The following is a 24,603-nucleotide window of genomic DNA, read 5'->3' as shown; positions in this document are numbered from 1 at the left end:
ATGTGCTGGAAGGGGGAAAAAAATCCAGATTCAGCAAAATCTGTAAAACTAAATTAACTGATTTCCTTGTATCCTAATTTTATTAGGATAGTCTGCCAGCATTAAACTTCAGACATGCGTTCAGTTGCATAAAATCGCTGTCACTGAGAAGAAAGAAAACTGTTAGAGTGTAGTAGAAAACTATGGAACAGCGGCAGGAAGATTGAGCAGTAAAATGATAGACATCAACAGGTAATCTCCTTCACACACGTGTAGGGTTGAGAAAACCTTCAAGCAGAAAATGATGTATTTTTCAGATAAGTGAGGGCGTCTGTATCACTAGTAAAATTGGCCGATATAGGCAGCTAAGTGCACCTTGTGTCTCCTGGATACAGCAAATAATAACCTCTGCTCAAGCATTTTCTTGATTAACCCCATAACTGCAGCTAATTGCTGACTGCTCAAGCATGCCTATGTTGCTTACTTCAGTCCATGGTGAGCTGCTTATTGTTGGAAAGGACATGATCTTTAGATTATTTGTGTATGCGTTGTGTATCTGTCATCAGCAACCACAGGCTAATTTTTTTTATTTACATACTAAATCAATCCAGTAGGAACACATTTAAATGATATAAAAGTGTCCAAATCCATAACATAACTTTATAGGCAGATGCACTGTTTTGACCGAAGTGGGCTAATATTTGGGAAATTGGCTTTTAGCTTGACTGTTTACAGTATTGCAGTGTGAGTGGTATTTTGCTATCTTCATAACAACCTGTCTGGCGCATGGTTCAGTTTTATTATCCTGGCTTTTCCTGCTGTGAAGCGATCCACTCCATGCACTAAGTCACCATGGCCTCTAGTATCTGTTTTTTTTTCTTGAAGGGACAAACTGTAAATTTTTGTGTCTATAAATGCAGGCTAGTTCTGATCCCCTATCTCAAGTTCCCAAGAAGAACATTTGTACAGTACTGAATATTTTGAGGCTGCTTCTGTTTCCAAAATAGTTTAGAGAGCTTGAAAAGTCTAGTTCCAATGGATTCTCATGCAGATTGGATTAAAGGTGAATTGGGAGGATTTTCTGCATTTAGTACAACGTTTACTGGGTTGTATGTTGCCTAATAATGCTTGCTACAACTTGAAACAGTATTCCGTCTGTTAGGCCAGGTTCACATTTGTGCGGATGGTTCCCACTGCGGAGATGTGTGCGAGTGCAATTAATCCCAATGGCCTGCTGCACACACTGGAAATCTCTTCAGCACTTGGAACTGCATTGCACATATGGTTACCGTGTGGGCTGCGATTCCAGAAATGGTGCAGGGACCTTTTCCCTGCGTTTCAAGAAGCACAGCAGCCCATTCATATGATTGGGCTGCCGTGCCCCCGCAAAATGTGGCACACAGAGTTGCATCACTGTTAACCAAACCTCAATATGCACCATTATTAATAATATAATGAGACATTAGGGGGTTTATTTACTAAAGCTGGAGAGTCCAAAATCAGACTCCCTTCTGCATAGAAACCAATCAGCTTCCAGGTTTCATTGCCAAAGCTTCATTGAACAAGCTGAGGTTAGAAGCTGATTGGTTTCTATGCAGAAGGGAGTCTGATTTTGGACTCTCCAGCTTTAGTAAATAAACCCCTAGATGTCAGTATCAAATCAGAAATATCCTGAATCTCGATTGTGCAAGAAGTGTTTCAGCTTTTAGGTGACTTGGAGGTTTCTAGAAGCTTCTAAATACATACTAAGGATATTCTGATGTCTCCTGATAGCAAGCCCTTTAGAAATCTTGGGAGGACAGGTTACTGAATACTGCTAACAATGGAATTTTATAGTCACTCTAAAATCTGTTTCTCATAGTCCTTTGAGGGACTAACCTAAGGTTATGCTGTCACCTACAATAGAATTGGAAACACAAGGCACATAGAAAACTGAATACCAGCCCATTAGGATATTACTTCTACTACCTCACATCTGCTCAGTTGTAGCAAGCAGTCAAAAGAGAGAACTATAGCATATGAGGGGAGGGAGCTGTGTCCCTCAATGTACTGCAAGGAAAGGATTTTACAATGAGTAAAAAAAAAAAAAAAGCTAATTTACCTATCCTCCAGTGAAGGACGCATGTTAATGATAATAAGCAACCAAGGGACCTCATAAAGCAGAACCTAAAGAACTTACAAACAGATGTCTTACAGATCTGAGATACAGAAGGCCAATGACTTTAAGCACTAATGTAGAGTGGGCCTGGATAAGAATAAGAGGCACTTTATCTTGCAGCACATAGGCTTGCACAGTAATATTTACTGTAATATATATCCCTGCTGCTTGTGCACCTTTTTCTTCCACACTTTTCTCTTCCACATAACTTTCTATTAATGTGTTTTGATACAGCACTTTGAGAAAATCCAACTTCTTTTGCAATTACCTTTTGAGGCTTTCCCTCCTTATGGAGGGTGCCAATGATGGTTTTCTGCACAACTGTCAGGTAAGCAGTCTTTCCCATGATTGTGATTCCTACTGAACCAGACTGAGAGACCATTTAAAGGCTCAGGAACCCTTTGCAGGTGTTATGGCTTAATTAATGAGCCTAGAATATTGCACCTTTTCACAATATTCTAATTTTCTGAGATTGTGGATTTGGGGTTTTCATGAGCTGTAAGCCATAATCATCACAATTATGACAAATTACAGCTTGAACTATCTTGCTTTGCATGTAATGAGTCTATCTCATATATTAGTTTCACCTTTTAAGTTGCATTACTGAAATAAATGAACTTTTGCACGGTATTCTAATTTTTCGAGTTTCACCTGTAAATTTGTGCATACCTGAAGAAAATGCTTCTGCTTTAAGACAGGAAGGGAAATTATCCTTTTAGAATAAAAGGGCAGGTCAAAAATGGGATTTGTGAAAAATGCAGAAGACACACTTCACTGCACCAAGCTTGACCTTGCACATGGTGCAAATATGGTTCTGATTAGGTGTGTTGCCTGCAGTCACAGTGCAAATGCCCTTCCATTTGGTGTCAAATATGGTGCTTACAAATATGATTACTCAAAGGTCCCCCAGAAATACTCATGGACAAGCTGAGCTTAAAGAGTGTGACCATTGTCAGTGCATATGGAGTGCTAGATGCACAAGAATTATGTATACTGCCCAGTGCTGGGTCAAGGAGGCTGTCTGAGGTGCTTGAAAAGAAACTAGCTCACTGCAGCTACATAAAGGGTGATGGAAGAGTAATCTGACTTGGGTTACCAGGTGATCACACAAACCATGTGCAACTGAATTGTCTAAGCCATTAGGCTAATTAGACAAGCCTCTTTCATGTCCAGGGACTTCACTGCATGCGATGGAAGACCCTGGAGCAGACAGGAGGAAGGGAAACTGGAACAGGTCCACCGCTTTACAGCTACACTCTCTCCATTAAGAAAAGAGTCTCTGTACATGTTTACCCACATGCTCCCACACCACCACAGTGCTGCACCAGAGAAGAATAAGGAGGAGGTGGGAAATTTAAAATGGCTTTCGAGAATAAACTGCAGGCTGCCTAAGAGTAGCAAAACTGTTACCTCTGTACAGTCTGAAAGAGAATTAATAGGGGAGTTTCCCATTCACAAAATAAAGCACAGCTTGTGCAAAACAAGCAAGTGAGAATAAAAGAAGAGATCCAATTTTCCTTTACAAAGACCTCAGCCACTTATAGCCTCAAGGTAAATTAAGAGGAAAAATTTCCCCACCACAGCCTGTTAGCCACTCATAACAATTGAGTCTTTAGTGGCAATTGAACGGAACTGCCACAGCTCTGGTTCAGATAGCGGAGTCCTGTGATAACTGGAATACAGATGGGTTGTAACTGCTGACTGCAGGACCATTGCACAGAGAACACCAGTATAATTAATGAACTGGGAAAACCTGCACTCATTGGCTACCTGGAAAGACTTCCAGTATATCCAATTTCAGGCCTGACCAGTAGCTGTTAGTAGAACATACATTTCAAAATTGGTCAAAAATATAAAAGAAGAGAAGGAAACATCCATTCTCTTAAGGATACAAAGCAAAACTGAGCAGCAGTGAGGTGGGAGGGGTTTAAGCCTTAAGAAGGCTGGCCTTCAGTTATCAATGTACCAAGCGTCCGTTTCTCCTGTAGTTGACAGTATAACCATTAATATGATTAACTATGTCCCTCAATGGACAATAGAAAAAATAGGTTGTCATAGGAGTTCATACCATCTAGGCCAATGGTCGTCAACTGTCTTGGTAAGGGGGGCCTCTGAAATCACCCAAGCGCTGCACTTAATCTTCAGTGTGAGAGACAGTGGACACAAAATGGGATATGGTCAATGACTATGGGCATGATGCAAGAGATGATCAGAGACTGCGCACATGCAGATGTTAGGAGATGTTAGAGATTGGGAACATACTATAGGAGACATAGACTGAAGACACATTACAAGAGACTGCCATAGATCACCTCTACAATTGAGCAAGAGAGCATCTGACTCTAGTCAGCAAAAAAACCCAACACATTGATGTATTTCCTAGTGAAATAATAGAAAGCCTTCTCTGGAGCACTGCTGAGTTCTATAATTTGTATTTCAATCTGTTTATTAAAATATTTTCAAATAATAGAAAGCAAATGCCCCATAAATATTGTGGTTACAAAATGAACAAGCAACATATAAGTGAACAAAAGTGAACACCTCCTATAAGTAAAGAAACATTACATAGTTGTCAGTACCAATTCTTTTTCCTATAAAGCGCATCCTATGAGCAGGTCAAACATTACAATACTTAGAGCACCATACAGCATGGTATGAACCGGAACTTATCAAGGCCTAACAGGGACATACTTATGATAATAAATATATAGGTGTCCCAATCCTCATAAAAACCTATGAAAAGGATAGGGATAGAGTTGGAGATTTTCTATAATTTGGCTACCCTCAGTGATCATGTCTGACAGGTAGTCTCAGGGCCAGATTTATACTTCCTGTCCCCCTAAGCCAATAATCTTGTGCAACTTGCCCCCTCTTATCCCAAACTGGCTAGCCCTAGTATCTAATTAACAAAATCAGATGTTGTAACCACCTATAAATGCAATTTGGTTCTAGGTGTATGAACCCATAGTGGGTGAACTGTAAGTAAACAGTATATTAGTTCACCAACATAAATGCCCAAACATGCAAGAAAAAAATTAGAATATGGCCAGACGGTACTTGCAGGCAGGGTGTTGGTCTTGTACCTTTTATTATATACAGGAATACAATACTGGCGGCAGGATGATGTGTGACAGGCTTTGTGCTACCCCTGGAAGACCATTCACCTGGTCCCATAGCCTAGGCAGGGATCCGGCCTGGATCCATTCCAATTCATCGTTATACTTGAATGTATTACAGTGTGATCACAAGAAGTGCCTTAGCTCAACCAGGTCTTGCTTCTTGAGCTATTCCTTTGTATAAGCACTGAACTGGGGTCAATTTTTCAACCAAACTGGGCAATAATTCTTTAACTAACGGGCTATTTGAGTTGCATTGATTCCCTTTTAGGTAAGAGGGATCTAGAGGAATGCCTGTAAATCCCTGAAAGATTTCCTAAGAGGAAATGATGTTTGCTATTTCATTTAGTAACAGCTGGCTTAGTCCAACCCACGTTTATCAAATCTAATCGGAATAAATGACACTTGAGATTTCAGTAATGATGTTGCACATGCAGTTTGGCTGTTGTCACTGACCAGGTTCACAGCCAGCTGGCTAACCTTGTCTTTTTGTCATCATGCATCTCCTCCTCTGACTAGTAACTCTGTGTTACCAGGGCTCCTCTTCAGCCAGCTGGCTGCCTGCCACAACTGATGCCAATAAGTTTACTGATGTTAGCTTGCTCCTTTAGGAAAATATCGTACTATAAAAAATACAAATGTCATTTTTGCAGTAAATGTATTTGGTGAAAGAATTATGTGATCATGCAGAGGGAATGGGGATAATTGATAGTTAAATGAACAGCGACCAGCTTCCAGCGGTATAAAATGACCAGGTGCCAGCTCCCTGTGGCATAAAATGACCATGTACCCCCCCCTCTCACCTCCATTCCTAACTCTCAGGTACATTTCACTGAGAATGAATAATTATGTGCATGTCAGGTTATTGGAGGACGTTATGTGGGATCTGTATGCATGGATCATTTTGTGAAGTTCCAGTGTCACATACTCAGCTGTCAGTGGTCTCTGCCATTATTTTCCTGACTCTAACGGAGGGGGCAATGTGATTCTTATTGTGTCATGAGTAGGCGGTGGAGGAGAGAGGGGAGGGTGCCTTCACCCCCCACCATTTTCCAGTGCTGGAAAGTGCACTCATAAATAACATTTATTTCTGCACTTTTGATTAACAAGAAAGGGACTGAAATGTGTTACAATTATAGCTGTCACATCCTAATATCTTAATGCACAGTAATAATTCACCAACATGCAGGAGCCCATGTGTGTCATTCATATTTATATTTCTGTTATGAGTAAAAGGTTCACATTTTTCTGTCTTAACCTTTTACCTGCCAGAGATAGCTGGATAAAAGTCTAATGGCTAATACTTTGTTTTCACTCAAGCTCTGATCAAATAAAAGCCTTTTTCAGATCATATATTAGTTGTAATCATAGAAGATGTGCGTATGTACCTTGTTTACAGTTTTAAGTGTTTTGCCCTTTCAAGGGCTGCCATTGCCATGTGGTAATGGAAGTGATAACCCCCTAGCACTATCTGGATAAATGGCAGTAGGCAGTCACAGCGGAGTCAGGTGGTAGTGGTGGGCAGACTGATTAGGAAAGACAGATTAGGAATGCTGTGCTGTCATACCTCTTGCATGCTCTGTGATATATCTATTGTATATGTAAAGTGTAGAGGTTAAAGGGGATTTTCATAATATATGCCTACTCCTCCATATGATGGTTTAACAGGGGGAAGGGTAGCAATACTCCCTGATAAACATCTATTGAACAACTTGTCTGTTTTCATTGCATGATATGTGGCTCTGAACCGAAATAATTGCCCATATAAACTGCTATCATTACATTACTGAGGTGCCTGCTGCCAGTTTCTTAATAGCCAAAATGCCCTTGTTGAAGACAAGAAATTATAGGGAATTGACACCTCCCTAAAATATTTAATTTGGATATACTATCCTAATTGTTGTTTTAGTTCCATATCTTAACTGAATGACATTTAGTTTGCTAATACATGTTGGGGGAGATTTACTAAAAGTGGTACACCCAGAATCTGGTGCAGCTGTGCATAGTAACAGGTTTTATTGTCAAGGCTCAACTAAACAAGCTGAAGTTAGAAGCTGATTGGTTACTATGCACAGCTACATCACATTCAGTGTGCACCAGTTTTAGTACATCTGCTCCCGTTGTGTCATAAAAAATTGCCAGTCTTCGTTTTACTTGTTTTCACCTTTTTGCATCCTGTACTACATTTCCACGCCATAGATCTGTTCCAGCCTCTTCAGCAACTGTTGCACTTAATTCTTCAGGATGAGTTATCTGATGGTGACAACAGTGAAATGTCTGGGCGATCTTCATAGACAGGGCTGCTTGTAGTTTCCATGTTGAGTGCATGAGATTGGGTGACCATACTGGAGACACACTAGACAGTTGTCACTGCAAGAAAAAGCTCCTTAACAAGGATGGTTGGATCAGTGGGTGTTATTTTTAATGAAAGCTACATATTTAAAAAGAATTACAATTACTTTTGAAATTACATCAACATGTTAAAGGTTATAAAAGATTTTAGTTACTGGATTTAGAGTGAGCACACATCCTGGTGAGCTATTTAGCAATCATGTACTTTGCCTAAAGCTTTCTCTTGGCTCTGGGAGTCAGGGGTCAGTGGTCACCTATGGTCTAACCGTGGCTGCTTTGGCAACTTCCTGACCTCATGCTTAGAACTTTCTTATTATGAGGTCAGGGAATTGACAGGGCAAAAGCTGTCAGACCTTAGGGGTCCTCTGGCCCCTGATTCCTAAAACCAAGAATGAGGCTCAGTCAATTAAAACAAAGGGTCGAATATAAATAATTCATAATAATCCCTTCCCACTTCTGCCTCTCAGCCTTTTAGGAGGTTCTGAATGCCGGGAGGTGGAGGTGGGGATTCCAATCATGTGACCGCTGTGACTACAGTCACAGCGGTCACATGATTAGAAAGCTGTTAATCGCAAGTATGAATCAAGGCCTTTCTGGTACTCACCGGTCTCTGTGCTGCACAAAAATGTTTACAATCGGGATGCATACATGCGGCTACTTGGCATCAAAGCCCACGTGCTGTGAAGCTGCATATATGGGTACGGCTGGCAGGAAGAGGTTAAAAGTGGATGTTTAAATAAAATATGTGAACATTTATGCAGAAGAGACATAATATAGAAAATACCAAAACAAAATGTTTTGGTTGGAGATTCACTGGCTATATTCACAATGCTGCACAGGGGTGGCTTCTGGTGAGAATCAGTAGATTGGTGCAAGTGGTACCAAACACTGCCTGCACACTATGTGTACAAATCAATGGCTAGCACCACGGTTCACAAGTAACTGCTCACCTGAGCCTCCAAATGACCCTGGCACAGACAGTGGGGTTGATTTACTAAAGGTAAATAGGCTATGAAAGCTCTGAAATGAGGCAAAGCTGTGCGGATTTCTTTCATCCAATCGTGCAAGCAAAAATGCTGCTTTATGTGCCTTGTATGCTCCCTTCAGATCTAGAACACCTGCACTTAGGATGCACTTGTATTGCACAGCCTTTAGTAAATCAACTCCGATGTGTCTAGGGTCAACATTTCTGTGGAGTTCTGGTCCCACACAAACTGGGTGCAGCTATTCGGCCAGTTTGTATGCAGCCAAACCACAGAGTGTTGCTGTGTCCAAAAGTGGCAAACTATCTGCACCCCTGCGGCCGTGTGATTGTAGCGCAAGACTGCATATTCATATTCTAGCACAGCCTTTCTTAAGCTTTTTAACATGGAGTAACCTTTGAAATAATCATCAGGTTCCAAGGAATATTTGCTAATATTTACTATATCTGCAGCTCACAGTACATTAGTGCAGCCTTTCTCAACCAGGGTGCCCAGGCACCCCGGGGTGCCTTGAAATTTCTTCAGGGGTGCACTAGCTAAATTTCTAAAAATTGTCCAAAACTCATATAGAAGCCAGTGAGTGGAACAAGCCTGCCTTTTAGTTACAGAAAGCTGCAGGTTTACATTGTGCACCATTACGACATTCTATCCACCGGCGTCCTGACAACCAATGACATCATCAGTAAGGAGGATGTCAGCTGCCTGCACAGCATCCTAGTTTGGCCGTCCCCCACCCCTATCCATCAATGTTGGGGTCACATTGGCTCAGTGATGGAGAAAAAATTGGGCAGAAGAGAAACATTGGAATACTAGTCAGTACCAGTGTGCAAAAGTGTATTTGCTTGGGAAGAATAAATCATCTCCAATGTTGGGTGTCCTACATGTGTGGATGGTGCTGTGTTATATAAAACTATTAGAATAATTTTTCACATTTTAGAATGGGGTGCTTCAAGACTGTCCATAATTGTAAAGGGTGCCTTGGGACTGTCCATAATTTTAAAGGGTGTCTTAACTGAAAAAAGGTTGAGAAACACTGCATTAGTGTAACAGTCTTTGGGAAGAATGCTCCTTTTGCTGTATTTGTGGTCACTGGATAGATTCCCTCCTTTATATATAGCAAAAAAGATCAGTGGTGTCAGTGGGAACTTATCTGAGAGGCATAAATTGCTCATTGCTCAAGGAGCAATTGCAACCTCTGGAAGAACCTGGTTGAGAAAGGCTGTTCTAGCATAAAATCAGTTGTGACTAGTTCTCTTTGAAGAACCTCTGGTTTTTATGATTGTTGAAAGGGAATCAGAAAATGATATTGCTAGAAGAGGGAAATAAAAATGCAAGCATCATTTCACTCTCATTAATGCTGCGTGTATATTGAAAATAATGTCAAATTCCTTTGTTTTTCAAAGTTTTTTGGTGCATATGAAGTTTTCAAATAAAAAAATGAAATATAGACATTGCTCTTGAGCTGTCACTTTTATTTTTTTGGTACAAGAGCAACAGTAATGGACAAACTTCAGTAACCTGTAGGAACTGATTTGATTTCTTCTATGTCTATGTATGTTTTTACACTGGGGTGTTGTGCTTCTGTTGCAGTGTAAAAAATCCTTCTTGCAGCATTTTTGGAGCATGTTTGTTCAAAAACACACCAGGAACGCCCCTTTCCATTGAAATAAATGGAAAACGTCTCAAAAACACAGCCGAGAAGCGATTTTAGTGCAGTCTTTAAGTCAATTTAAAAAACATAGCAAAAGTGCTGTAAAAATGTGGCAAAAATGCAAATGCATTTTAGCGGTGGATCAATGTGAAAACAGCCTTATACCACAACAGAAGGGCAATACCCCAGTGTGAAGACATACATAGGCATGCATAGGGAAGCATTTTTCATGAGCTTTCATTTTTTACTCATAAGCTCTTGAAAAACTCTTCAGTGTGAAAGCAGCCTGGGGTTGTCCAGTAATGCTGAAGGTGTTTTGCTACTTATCCAAATGGCTTCTTGACCTCTAATGAGTATCAGAACATACTCCAGCATTTCTAGCTACATGGGTAAAGCCATGACATTAATCCAATCACCTTGGTATCATAAAAGGTGTCAAGGCAGATACTGACATGTTATGTTCACACATGACACCATGGTGATAGCAGAGGTAGAAAAACAGAGGTTTCCAGGACCTTTTAGTTTATAGGAAATGTAGTGCTTTCAGTGACGTTTGGGTGCAATCACACTTGCATTTGTGATTAAATGCGAGTGGCCGCAATTAGCTGCAAGAGCCGACAGCTTCCCATTGCTTTTAATGGGGCTGCCTACTCGCATCCAATCATGGGAACTCCTGCTGGGGTTCTTGCAGCTGATCGCAGACAAGGTGCACTCTTAGTGTGAATGTACCTTTAGATGTAGTATAGATCAGCATGATGTACATGACCTTATCAGTGTATGTTAAAGCGGAACCTCACTCAAAAGAGGAAATTGAACTTTTCTTCCTCCTCCCCCCTCTTCTTCAACTTTTGTTTTGGTAGTGGATACTTGGTTTTGACAGATTATTTAATATTACAGGTACTTATATAGTGTTGTCAATTTACGCAGTGCTTTACATATATATTGTACATTCACATCAGTCCCTAACCCTCAAGGGGCATACAGGCTAAGGTCCCTAACTTACATTCATACATACACATACTAGGTCCAATTTAGATAGAAGCCAATTAACCTACCAGCATGTCTTTGGAGTGTGGGAGGAAGCTGGAGTGCCTGGAAGAAATCCACACAGGCATAGGGAGAGCATGCAAACTCCAGGCTGGTGGTGCTGTGGTTGGGATTTGAACCAATTACCGTAGTGCTGCCAGATGGAAGTGCTGACCATTTAGCCACTGTGCTGCCCCCAGTCCTGCTTCTGCTTGGATCTCCTAGGTGATGCCAGAAGACTGCAGGACCATTCAGGCTCGCACATGTGCAGTGGGAAGCCATCTGTGAAGCTGCAAGGAGTCAAAGCCAATTTCCCACACTAAACGTGCCAGCATCAGGGCCAGTAAAGGGAAAGGAGCACTCTAGTGGGAACTGGATTTTCCATCTTGCCCAGGACTGTTTCACACTGTAGTGGCAGGCACTGGTTCCCCTGCCAAGAGATTTACCCAGTACAGCTACAGTACAGGAGATGCTGGCTAGCTCTTCAGAAGAGAAACTTTGCTGTAGAGACTTGTAGATAGTTGCTAAGGAGTTTGTCCTCAGTTGCCATTTCCCTTGGGCATCCCATACACCCCTTACCCCATCCAAGTTCTAAGCCCCCTAATAAAACTTAAAAACAAAGCTTAAGGACTGGTTACTGACTCCTAATGCAAGTCTAAGTGAAGGAAACGCATGTTGCCTGGCTGTGCAGGTCTATAGGGGGACCCAAATCTCTCCTAAGGGGATAGTGCTATCTATACATATACAAAAAATGGCCACTGCCCCAGTCTATAACTGGCCTTCACAGCAAGGAACACATGGACGGGCGACGCATGTCAAACAACAAAAAAGAAAAGTTCCCAGCTCAACTTGCCAGCCAGCTTGCAAACAAACTGAATTAACCTAACAATATGCGTAAAGAACGGGATTTGTTAGCACACTACATATGCATATAGCTGTTTGCCTTGAGTTTGGCTTTAAAGTATTTATACATTTTTTTTCCCTTTAAAATAGCAAACATGTTATACTTACCTACTCTGTGCAATGGAATTGCACAGAGTAGCCTTGAGTAGCCTTGATCCTCGTCTTTTCGGGTCCCCCACCGACACACCTGGCTCCTTCTCTTCTTGGTCTGCCACCATAGGAAAGAGCTTCTATTGAAGCAAACCTGTGGACTTGGCCCTGCCCCCTGCTCCCCGTCACAGGATTTGACTGACAGCAGGGGGAGCCAGTGGCTTCATCTGCTCTCAGCAAAGTCTGTGAGAGTGGGGAGAAGAGGAGAGAGGCAATCCAGAGGGGCACAGTGCTGAATTGAGATCAGGCTCAGGTAAGTATAAGGGGGATGAGTGGGCGACATACGTACTGAAACATTTTTTCCCTTTATGCAGGGAATGCATTAAGGTAAAATAAATTTGAGCTTTACAATAATGAAAAATGTTTAAGCTTTACAATAGGTGTATTTAATATTCATTAAACATAACAAAAGGAAACTCTGCTCAGAAGCCTCTGCTGGAAACAGCTGTGATGGACAGGCTACAGACTAGCACCGAGGACATGCTTAGATTTCACACGTGCACTGTGATAATAGAAGGCAAAAGTCTTACTGAGCATTTCCATGGCAAGGTTTTCAGTATGTTGCGGTGCCATTCAATTTGAATGACATGCCAGTGTGTCTACACAGTACACCACAATGTACCAATGGACTTTATTGCACAACAACACACTATTGTGATCTAGTGACAACTCTGTAGTCTGTATGCAAGCCAAAACATGTCTGCTTCCACCAGAGGCTTCTGGGACAGTTGTTTTCACGCATTGGTCTAAAGCATGTTCATTATCTCATAATATTTTTAACTAGTCATTAGTACCAATGTTGATCTCTTTCATTTTTCTTCCAGGACTCTGTTACAGAACGATTATAGCTTCTTAAGGGATATTAACATCTGCCCGCCTCTTGTCACAATTGGGATCTACTGCTCTACTCTCTCAGCTTCCATGAGCAACCTTATTGGAGCTTCCCGCATCCTCTATGCATTGGCGAAAGACAAGTTGTTTGGTAAGAAAATTTTGCGTACTGCAGACACCTCACAGAAAATCGCAGAAATTATAGAGACAGATAAAGAAAACTAATAGCTAATTACTAAGAACTAATAACTTTGCACTGCTTTATAGTTGCTTAGATCAGGGAATTGCAAAGGAAAGTAAAAACCATGAATACAGGATATATTTTTATTTTGTAGAATATATTATACAGTATATACAGCAAAAAAACTATAGGTATATTGATAGGCAACCCATACATGATTAATTTTTTTCATTCAACCAGCGGTTTGGCCCACCATGACGAAAAGCAGCTTGTCTATTCTGATTTAGAAGTTGAAGTGCAAGACATATAAAAGACCGGCACTGTATATTATCACTTTTTATGCTATGTTTCTGATTAACTCAATCAAATTAATTTATTCACATATGCAACCCATATCCAGAAGAAATGCTTACAAAGCTGTTAGGTTTCCCTTTTAGAGAGGTCCAGTTGCCACTATACAAGGGAAAATGACCCTTTCCCTTCTCTCTCCAGATTTTTTTTTTCTGAATGAGCATTTATAATGACACAGAAAAGCATCTCAGCTTCTTCAGTCCTCTTGTTCTGATTAGAGTACTCTTGGCAAGATTATCTCCAAGAGGTCCTGGTGTGTTTTTATCCCATGCAATAAGTGAAATCAAATGAATATGCAAATTCAGAACACTTTTTAAGGCCTGTTACAGTGTCTCATTCGGTAAACACATTTGTACATATAATGTCAAATCAATGTATACCTGTTTGTTATTAAATGAACATGATTATTCCTTCTCAGGGAGGTGCAATATTTTTTCTGTAGGATATATTTGTTATTATACTGTACGGTATGTTTTCAAGGGCTTTTATGAAATTGCAAAAAAATAGTTGTTCTTTGGATGGAAAACCTTCGCCTGAATACGTTCTGAGGTAGCAACAGTGCTTGCGTGAAGCACCTTGTTGGGTCTACAAGTATTAATATAAAATGGGGTGCAGCGCTATAACGATAACAGGATAAATGCAATATACAGTAAAGATCCTAAACCTGTATTATGGTCATCTAAATCTAAAAATGGAATATGAATAATCAAAAAAATCACAGATCTAATCCCATAGGGAGGTCATCAATACCAAATAAGTAAGTGTCACTAATGGTGGTAGTTAAAAGTGACAAGGTGCAAAATGTACATATAAGGTGCTCATAGACATGATTAAAGTGACATAGTCCTTATATAAAGAATAGATGTGAAGTCTAAAATAAGGTAGATCCTTTAAAGATTCTTCTGGTGAAAACTTTTAAAATTACGCACTCACCAGATGCGCAATATTATAACACATTTGAGAACATTAATCTCATGGGTTCAGCTGGATCATCCTGTGGGTGTCTATCCCTGGTAAGGACTCACTCCTGGATCATCAATGGCACCTCACACCTCTTCTTTCAAGTAAAACTCTGTGGGTGGTGGGGCTCAGATCAAGAGCCCCCAAGAAAGGATGCCGGGATGATATTGTTTCAAATATTTATTGATCCAAAAGTGCAGGAGATAACAGATAAAAACAACAACCACTGACCATATCAGGATTCCAAAATGGCTGCCGGACAGGCATGGGCCTCGGCGGTGTGACGTCAGGACGCTGCGGCTCCTCCCTAAATCTACAAGTATTATTACAGGTACTTATATAGCGCCATCAATTTACACAGCGCTTTACTTATATATTGTACATTCACATCAGTCCCTAATCCTCAAGGGGTGTACAATCTAATATCCCTAACTTACATTCATGCATACACATACTAGGGCCAATTTAGACAGGATCCAATTAACCTACCAGCATGTCTTTGGAGTGTAGGAGGAAACTGGAGTACCTGGAGGAAACCCACGCAGGCACAGGGAGACCATGCAAACTCCAGGCAGGTGGTGCAGTGGTTTGGGATTTGAACCAATGACCCTATTACTACCAGGCCAGAGTGCTAACCATTTAGCCACTGTGTCGCCCCTACTACAAGAACCTGAGATGGTCTCCAGCTCAATCCCTCTGACACCTTCTTGCATTCGTGGCCCAGGCAATACATGAGACCTCCCCTTCTGCTCAAACTGAGATTAAGCCCCTCTCTCTTGCTGTGCTAAGTATGCTCTCTGCCACACTATTCTCAAATGCCAGAGCTTTAGTGGGCAGTAAGGGTTCCTATATACACATGTGCAGTAAAGCCAGCCATACATGGACCAAAATTTGACCAGTTCAGAAGGGACTAGCCAAATTTCGACTAATGTATGGGCAGGCTGATTGTACCCAAGTTGCTTTATCTGCCAGCTGGGAAGTCTCCCTGCGCCTCCTTCCAGCAGAACACAGTAGTGCTGGGGGAGGCATAAGGTACATAACAAGGAGCTAGGTTTAGCAAGGCTTTATTTTTACTTAGACCAAAGTCAAGTCCCCTTGTACAACCTGGTCTAATCCAAAGCTTCACCACAGTGGTCGATCTGAAGAGTTTCACAAGCATTTGTTACCTTAGAAATATTTTACGCCCATGTCAGGTTTGCTTAAACAATCTATAGATCAAAGTTGTGTATTGGCTTTAAAAGGTCGATGTAGGTGTGGCATGCTGAAAAAAACAGGAATTACTCAAAACTAGAGCAGCCAGAATCTGGAGACATTGAACATGTCAACCAATCAGTTTCTATCTTCTTATTGTAACTTGTTTAGTTAAGCTTTGAAAATGAAATATCGAAGCTGATTGGTTCTGGCTGCAACAGTTTTGATGAATTCCTCTCAAAGTGGTTTAGCAACTGTAGAATTTACTGCTAGACATTGTTAGGGCTATTTACTACAACTGGAAAGTGCAAGATTTGGTCCAACTTTGCAAAGAAACCAATCAGCTTCCAGTGTTTATTGCCAAAGCTTGATTGAAGAAGCTGAAATTTGAAGTTGATTGGCTACCATGCACAGCTGCGTGTGTCCTTTTAGGAGCTTTCCCTTCACTTCTTCTCCCATGGCCAAAACAGGAAGTCCCGACAAAGTTAGGGGAACTCTGATTGTCATCAGGATCACCAGAGCTACTGTCCTCATTGGAAGATTTCCCCTTGATTGCTTTTCTGGGGATGGGGCTGAGATGCACTATCTGTGTCAATAGACACACACAGCCCAGCTCAGGATAGAGCCTGTTTGTGTGCCACCATACGAAGCAGCTTCCTATAGTGGTGCACTGAGAAGAGTAGGAGCTCAGGGCACCAGTGGAGGAACTGAGAAGAGGAGGTCTGGGGCTGCTCTGTGCAATACAATTGCACAGAACAGGTAAGTATAACAAGTTGTTTATTTTCCACTTAAAAATGAGCTTTGATAAACACTTTAGCTTCCCTTACAACAGTGGCATTGGGCTAGTTCCTTCTATATCTTGCTAGAAATAACTGGCAGTATGAAGGTAAATGATGGTAATGGTTGAAAAATCTGAACAGATGTGATGTTCTCCAATTTTGACCAGCCCTAGTTAAAGAGCCCAGATTTTCTCATAGAAAACACTATGCTGTCGCAGAATCTACATGGATTTTTCTATAGCATAGTTCCCTTGTAGTATGGATCTAAAAGATTCCTGCTGTTGGTTCCATATCCATACCACAACATCCTGGTAAACACAGCGATTATTTAGCCACCAGTTTTTATCGTAGTTCTTAAATGCCCACCTTTCTTTTCCTTAGTGAAATGGATATATATATCCTGTTACATGTGGCTATCTGCCATGTTATCTCGTCTGTTCTGTAATGCAGACAAAGTAGTTGTAACATACAGAATGCTATAAATTTGATAACAATGCTTAAAAGTTTGAATTATTTGATGGGCTGCTAACTTCATAACCATTAGAAGCCATGTTCTAAGTAACTATGTAGTTGTAAGGTTATTACACTCAAATTGTCTCTTATTTTTGCTGTACTGGACTTTCTGGTTACAACATTATTACTTATGGTCCTTTAGAGTCCATCCGTTTCAGAACAATCTGCACCAACTCTTTGAGCACATTTTATGGTCTCTTTCTTCAGTTTCATTTTATCGTCTCTTTCCTCAAGTTCAGTGTGTCAGATCCTGATGGTTCCCCATTCAAACACCTTTTAAATCTTGTAAATCACTACAATGGTTGTTCCAGTGCATTGGTTAGGCAGCATAAGTCACATGACAAACACTGATGAGACAGAGGACAATTTACATAATAGATATAGGTATTCTTAATGTAATGGGCACTCAGTGTTTATGATGATGACAATACAAAAATGGAGTGCTGTAACCATTGGTGTGATTTATTCTATATGTATGTTATTTTGAAACCTCCTTCTCTTTCCTGACATTTTCTAATTAAAGTTTTCTCCTTATCTGTTCCTCCGTTTGAATTAATTCCTCCCATCCTTTCCAAGCTTAGCTCACTCATCCTGTTGGACGTCCTTGTCAAGTCCTCTCCATTCTTGGCAGAGACTCTCAGCTATCACTTAGACGATAGGAATATCAATGCTTTCTTTGGCTGCCTTTTGAAAGGAAGACCTGCTCGGTTTTGTCCGTCCACTGTCCGTCTCTCTGACGGCCTGTAGCAGGAATGCTGTCATGAGTGTCTGAGATAGCGAAAAAAGGAAAAGAGGGGTGGGGGGTGCTCTAGAGATAAGGCTTCCATTCTTTTTACAGTATTCTGGTGCAACGGTGAGCATATATCAGGCTTTTCCTGTCCACAGCTGCTGTGAAATTTCCTTCTGTCAGTTTCTGTGACTTCGAAAAAATGTTTATCACAGTTTTTCACTTGTTCCCTATTTTGGACCCGAGCTGGGAATAATGACACTTCTGACTCTGCAAAGCAAACTGTTGAAAAGTGAAGGAGTTTGTTTATAACATTTTCAAGCAACCAGGTCTACATTTCTGACATGATAGATGCCTTCTTAAATGATTGGCTGCTTGAATTGAATGTTTGAAATATCTGATTGTTGTTATAATAAAACAATCATTTAGACAGAAAGCTGTCATAGTACAGCATGCTGATATCAATGCAGCTGCCCTAGTTCTGTTTGAACAGCAAGAAACAAATCTTTAATGCAAACACCACTCCAGGATCTTGTATATGTTGTTAAGGGAAAAAAAACACTCATCTAAGCGACACAACTGGGAGGCTGTTTTACATGATGAGGATGCTACATATTAATGTACGTTCCAGTAAAATAAGTGCTTAAAATACATATGTATTAAGCAACAAGCCATTCAGAGTCCTGTGAGAGCAGCATCAGACAGAAGACAGACGTGCCGATTGCAAATGCCTACAACCGGGGATGGAGGATTCCTGTTTGATCGGGTCATTAACTCCGCTGATTTTGTTTCTTTATTTCTGGGGAAATATGACTTGAAAAGTATAATACAATGGTTTTGCACATTATACTGTCATTTAGGTTAAAAAGTACGGATATAAAAACCAGACGAGCAGAACATTGAATCAGGTCTATGAATGAATGCAGAAGGAGGCCTTAGGTAATTTATAGGGAAAGATAATAAACTCCCCTTTTTTGTTTGTTAATAGTATAAATGTCCTGATTCTTCTATTTTGTGATAACAAATATATCAATCCACAGATTTCCTGACATGTTAAGCTTTCCACAGAGATAAGTTGACAGTTGTTTCCTAAGTTATTGATAAATGAGCAGATCTCTCAGTGATTTGACAGTACCTGAGAGATCTGTCTGTCCTTGCAGTGAATGTCAAATAGGTGTCCCTGCCAAGTCTTTTACTTGAGATTCATGTGATCTCTCTTATGATATATGTAAAGATAAAGCACCGTTCCTTTTACTCTGGAAAAAAATGGCTCCATAACCAATTGCAATGGTTTTTTAATACTTGCATTTACGTTCTTGCCCTCATTCATTTCTTTGTAGGGCCAAATAACTACAGAGTTAACCAGTTCCCAAATAAATACTACAGAATAAAAGTCCAGTTAATATATCATTGTCATTGTATCGACACCTTACATATGTGGTAGATATTATTACACTATGTTGAAGGCTGCAAGACCTCTAGGAAGGTTAGAATGAGATATGGCACCTGAAGGCGAATTGTGCCAAAACCAAATTTAAAAATTTAATCCAAAAATATATGTAAAATGGAATTATTCAGTTCAGTGAAGATAGTGTTCCTGGAGAATTAATTGTATTGAATCTGAAATTAGAGAGGACAGTAACAGGAGAGAATAGGTAGGCAAGCAGTAGAAGCCATCAATTAATCATTTTGAATATAGTAGTGAGACCAGTAGTGAATTTTTACTCAAAAACCTGGGTAAGAATTGCTTTACATTAGGAGCCCCTAAGAAGATTGGAAGGGAAAATATAGGGATCGTACAATATACAGCATACAGTGCTCAGCATAAATAAATACACCCCTTTTAAAAAGTAAGATTTTAATTAATATCTCAATGACCACAAAAACAATTTCCAAAATTTTGATGAAATTGAGTTTTATAGAATATTTGTTTAGCTCATTACATGAAAGTAAGGTTAATAATATAGCTTAGATTACAAAATCTTCAGTTTTACACAAATTAGTTGATGCAAAAAGGAATACACCCCACAACAAAAACTACTATATATAGTATTTTGTATGACCGCTATGATTTCTAAGGACAGCACCAAGTCTTCTAGGTATGGAATGAACAAGTTGATGATATATTGCAACATCTATCGTTTTCCATTCTTCATGTGGTGCCCTTGCTGACAGCATGACATGGGAAGGGGATTTCTTTGTTAAGCAATGCCCTCTTATACTCAACTGTCTGCTGGACATCTGTTTAATGAATAATTAGACTCACCTGTAGTTGAATTCTTGTTAATTAGGATTTTGTTGTCTAAAATTTGGCTTTGCGCCTATTGCAGGCCATAGATGGGTCGAAAATCGGCCGATTTTTCGGCCGAAAACAAAATCGGCCGATTTTCGGATCGTTAGTGGGCTATTTGTTCGGCCGTTTTTCGGTATTTTGGCCGTTTTTTTTTTTTTTCGGTAAAGTTGGAAAAAAATCGGCCGATTTTGCCGATCGTCCGATTTTCGCGGCAATAATGGGCAAATCGGACGATTTTTTACCGATAAAAAACCTACGCATGAGCAGTGACCTGCAAGAGGAAGACAAAAAGAAGAAGAAGAAGAGGATGAAGATGATGAAGAGGAAGAAGAAGTAGAAGAAGAAGAAGAGGATGATGTTGATGAAGAGGAAGAAGTAGAAGAAGAAGAAGAGGATGATGATGATGAAGAAGAAGAAGAAGAAGAGGATGATGATGATGAAGAGGAAGAAGAAGTAAAAGAAGAGGATGAAGAGGAAGAAGAAGAAGAAGAAGAGGATGATGATGATGAAGAGGAAGAAGAAGTAGAAGTAGAAGAGGATGAAGAGGAAGAAGTAGAAGAAGAGGATGAAGATGATGAAGAGGAAGAAGAAGTAGAAGAAAAAGAGGATGATGATGATGAAGAGGAAGAAGTAGAAGAAGAGGATGATGATGAAGAGGAAGAAGAAGTAGTAGAAGAAGAAGAAGAAGAGGATGATGATGAAGAAGAGGAAGAAGAAGTAGAAGAAGAAGAAGAGGATGATGATGAATAAGTAGAAGAAGAAGAAGAGGATGATGATGATGATGACGAAGAAGAAGAGGATGATGATGAAGAAAAAGAAGAAGAGGATGATGATGAAGAAGAAGAAGAGGATGATGATGAAGCAGGAGAAGAAGAAGAAGGATGAAAAATTAGAGGAATTCCAGTACGGCAAAAAGTGTCCCTGCAGAGAGCTCCGCTATTTCTTTGACAGTTCTTTGACAGTTCCTTGACATTTACAGCGGTTGCAACATTGTATCTATTTGTTTCTGAATAAAAACATCTGTATCCTAAATGGATACAAATAGATACATTGTTGCAACCTCTGTAAATGTCAAGGAACTGTCAAAGAACTGTCAAAGAAATAGCAGAGCTCTCTGCAGGGACACTTTTTGCCGGCTGTAGACAGGATGAAAATCGGCCGTTTTTTTTACCATTGATGGTAACGTCGGCCGCTTGAACGACCGATTTTTCGTTTTTTAAAAGAAAAATCTGCCGTTTTTCTCCCCGTCTATGGCCTGCATAAGACTTTCATTTGGGTGTATTCATTTTTGCAGCATGGTCTTGAATGAATTTGTTAGGAAAAATACATTTTGTGTGTGAAAATGAACCAATCTTGTTTGCAATCAATGGCCCGCATTTTTGGGAATATTTTGCAGTATAGTGTCCCATAGAAAATATTGATTCTGAAAGGAAAGTAAAGGTTTTCTGACAAAACTGTTGGGGTGTACTCATTTATGCTGAGCACTGTACAGGGATAGCTACAATAAGCCAGATGTAGTATCTGAATTAAAAACTAGGTCACTAGAGGTTGGGAATGATGCCATAAAATAGGGCATTCAGAAGTTGGAATATCAGAGCGGAGAACAGATTGGATGAACTTTTTTATGAGGATAAAGGATGACATTGTGAGCTTTAGCACTAAGAAGTCATCTTGCCTGACACGATTGTCAGATGGCTCTATGACCATTAGCTTCTTGAGGCTAGGAAGAGACTTGATTGGTTAGCTCTGTTTAAAATTTAAGTATAGGCAAACTTTTTTGGATAGGGTAGGGGAGTTCATAGTTTGCTGACTGTGTCTTGCAAGGGAGATTTCTTTTTACTTCTTTTTCTGAAAACATATAGGGAATGAAAAAAGATCTGATAAACTTGTGATCTGGTGACAGCGACAAAATTCTGAATTTCTCCTCACTTTCTGTCTCACTCACTATGGTCAACTGAACAAATAGGGTCAATCAACCTAGTGAGGCAATGGACAGTAATAAATACTTAAGAGGGGTTCTAAACTTCCTAACTCCAAAGTTTTTTTTTACCTTAATGCATTCTCAGCATTAAGGTAAAAAAAACTTTTATATGCAGCTCCCCCCTTCAAAAAAAACCATACCTGAGCCTGATCTTAATCCAGCACTGTGCCCGAAAGCAGCAGCGTTGGTCTCTCCCTCCTCGCTGGACTCAGATGGTTCAGCGGGAGCCATTGGCTGTCAATCAGATCCAGTAACGGGGGAGGGGGTCACCCCCACTGTCTGTGTCAGTAGACGCACACACAGTGCGGCTCGGGAACAAGCCCACACAAGTTCACCTCTAGCAAGTAGTGTGCTAGGTTAGGACTTGGTGGGGGGGATCCAGGAGCGCTGGTGAAGGACCCCAGAAGAGGAGGATCAGGGCTGCTGTGTGCTAAAAAAAAACAAACAGAGCAGGTAAATATAGCATTTGTTATTAAAAAAATAATAATTTTACACTTTTTAGTCATTTGAAACCCTTGATTCTTAGTACACAGAGGGTTAATACAGAGTTATACATGTACCATGCTGGCTAAATAAACGTTTAACAAAGGGGTTGATTTACTAATGGCAAATAGACTGTTCACTTTGCAAGGGAATTTTCCCCAGAACGTAGTGCATGTGGGGGGAGCTGAGCTGATTTTCATCCTCCAATCACGTGAAAGCAAAAGTACCTTTTTTTTCCTTGCACACAATTTGCTATTTTTTGCAGATTGAAATTTCACCACATCCATTAAGATCTGGGAAAATTCCTTTGCAAAGTGAATAGCCTATTTGTCATTAGTAGATCAACCCCAAAGTCTCAGCTACAGGCAAGGATCAGAAGACTCTTTCCATGCATCAGTACAAGTACTTAAACTGAGTCCTTGCAAAAGGAGATACTGTGCATGTGTATTGAAGAACATAACTCAGGGTTCACAGTTCTCTTCTAGCACTGGCCAGTTTATAACCATGTGGCCATGTGACAGCTCCTGTTTGGTGCAGAAACAGGAGCATGCCATGTGTCAATGGACAGGAAAATTAAAAGAATAGGGAAAAATATGTATTAGCTACAATTAGGAAGCCCACTCTTCACAAATATGTCCTAAAGAGCTAACTTAGAACCATGATGATCGATTTTGCAGGACTTTATATCAAACGATGCAGAGAATGGGTTTTTACAGTAACGCTGGCAAGTTTTACTTTTTGGGAAAATTATTAGGGAGGTGAAAGGAATTTTTCTTTACATGTACTTTAAAGCTTTAAACCCACCATACACACAGCCTTATCCAAAAGTCCCTCAAGCTGAGCCAAACTGTGCCTGATAACCATAATGGTAAAACACTGCACTGATGAGGCTCACATACTGGTTTTGGTATGGAGAGCAGGGGGTGCTGTCAATCACAGCTAGCTTATCTCCAGGATTTTGTGTATAAACTGATGCAGAATACATTAACCACTTGCCTACCAGGCACTTATACCCCCTTCCTTACCAGGCCAATTTTCAGCTTTCAGCGCTGCCGCACTTTGATTGACAATTGCGCGGTCATGCAACATTGTACCCATATGAAATTTTGATCATTTTTTTCTCACAAATAGAGCTTTCTTTTGGTGGTATTTAATCGCCACTGGGCGCTTTACTTTTTGCGCTATAAATTAAAAAAAGTGCAAAAAATTTGAAAAAAAAAAAAAAAGTTTATTTGTTTCTTTTATAAAATTTTTCAAACAGGTATTTTTTCTCCTTCACTGATTTGCGTTGATGAGGCGGCACTGATGGGCACTGATAGGCGGCACTGATGGGCACTGATAGGCAGCACTAAAGGGCACTGATAGGCAGTACTAATGAGGTGGCACGGATAGGCGGCACTGATAGACAGCACTAATTAGGGGTCACGGATAGGCGGCACTGATATGCAGCACTGATAGGCGGCACTGATAGGTGACACTGATGATGGGTACTGATAGACGGCACTGACTGGCATCACTTCTGGGCACTGACTGGCGGCACTGACTGGCACAACCCCTGGGCACTGACTGGTGGCACTGACTGGCAGCACTGCTGGGCGGCACTGGTGGGCGGCACTGGTGGGCGGGCACAGGTGGATGGCACTGGTGGGCACAGGTGGGTGGCACTGGTGGGCACAGGTGGGTGGGCACAGATGGGTGGGCACAGGTGGGTGGCACTGCTGGGCACATGTAGGTGGCACTTCTGGGCACAGGCAGAGTGGCACAGGTGGGGGCACTGCTAGGCACAGGTGGGGGCACTGCTGGGCACAGGTGGGGGCACTGCTGGGCACAGGTGGGCGGGGCTAGTGGGCGCACTGCTGGGCGGAACTTGCGGGTGTCACTGCTGGGCACCGATCATCAGGGCACTGATCATCAGTGCCCTGATGATCGGTGCCGATCCCCGCTCTGACAACTGCCGGTTCTCGGCAGTACTTTCCTCACGATCTGACAGCGTGA

At 40.9% G+C, this 24,603-nt stretch overlaps 1 protein-coding gene across 1 annotated transcript in view; it reads left to right on the top strand.

The window, feature by feature from the left end:
* LOC149460081 (solute carrier family 12 member 9-like) overlaps positions 1-24,603 on the top strand; it is a 303,029-nt gene that overhangs the window by 127,725 nt on the left and 150,701 nt on the right. Inside the window, exon 7 of the mRNA XM_089680094.1 lies at positions 13,143-13,300. Within this exon, the coding sequence (XP_089536220.1) occupies positions 13,143-13,300 (158 nt within the window). The remainder of the gene's footprint in view (positions 1-13,142; positions 13,301-24,603) is intronic.

This window comes from Staurois parvus, unplaced genomic scaffold, assembly GCF_062004578.1.
Source record: "Staurois parvus isolate SC_StPar_1 unplaced genomic scaffold, SC_StPar_1.0 ptg000235l, whole genome shotgun sequence".
Taxonomy (NCBI): Eukaryota; Metazoa; Chordata; class Amphibia; order Anura; family Ranidae; genus Staurois; species Staurois parvus.
The sequence above is the reverse complement of the archived record's forward strand: the minus strand, read 5'-3'. Positions and strand labels throughout refer to the sequence as shown.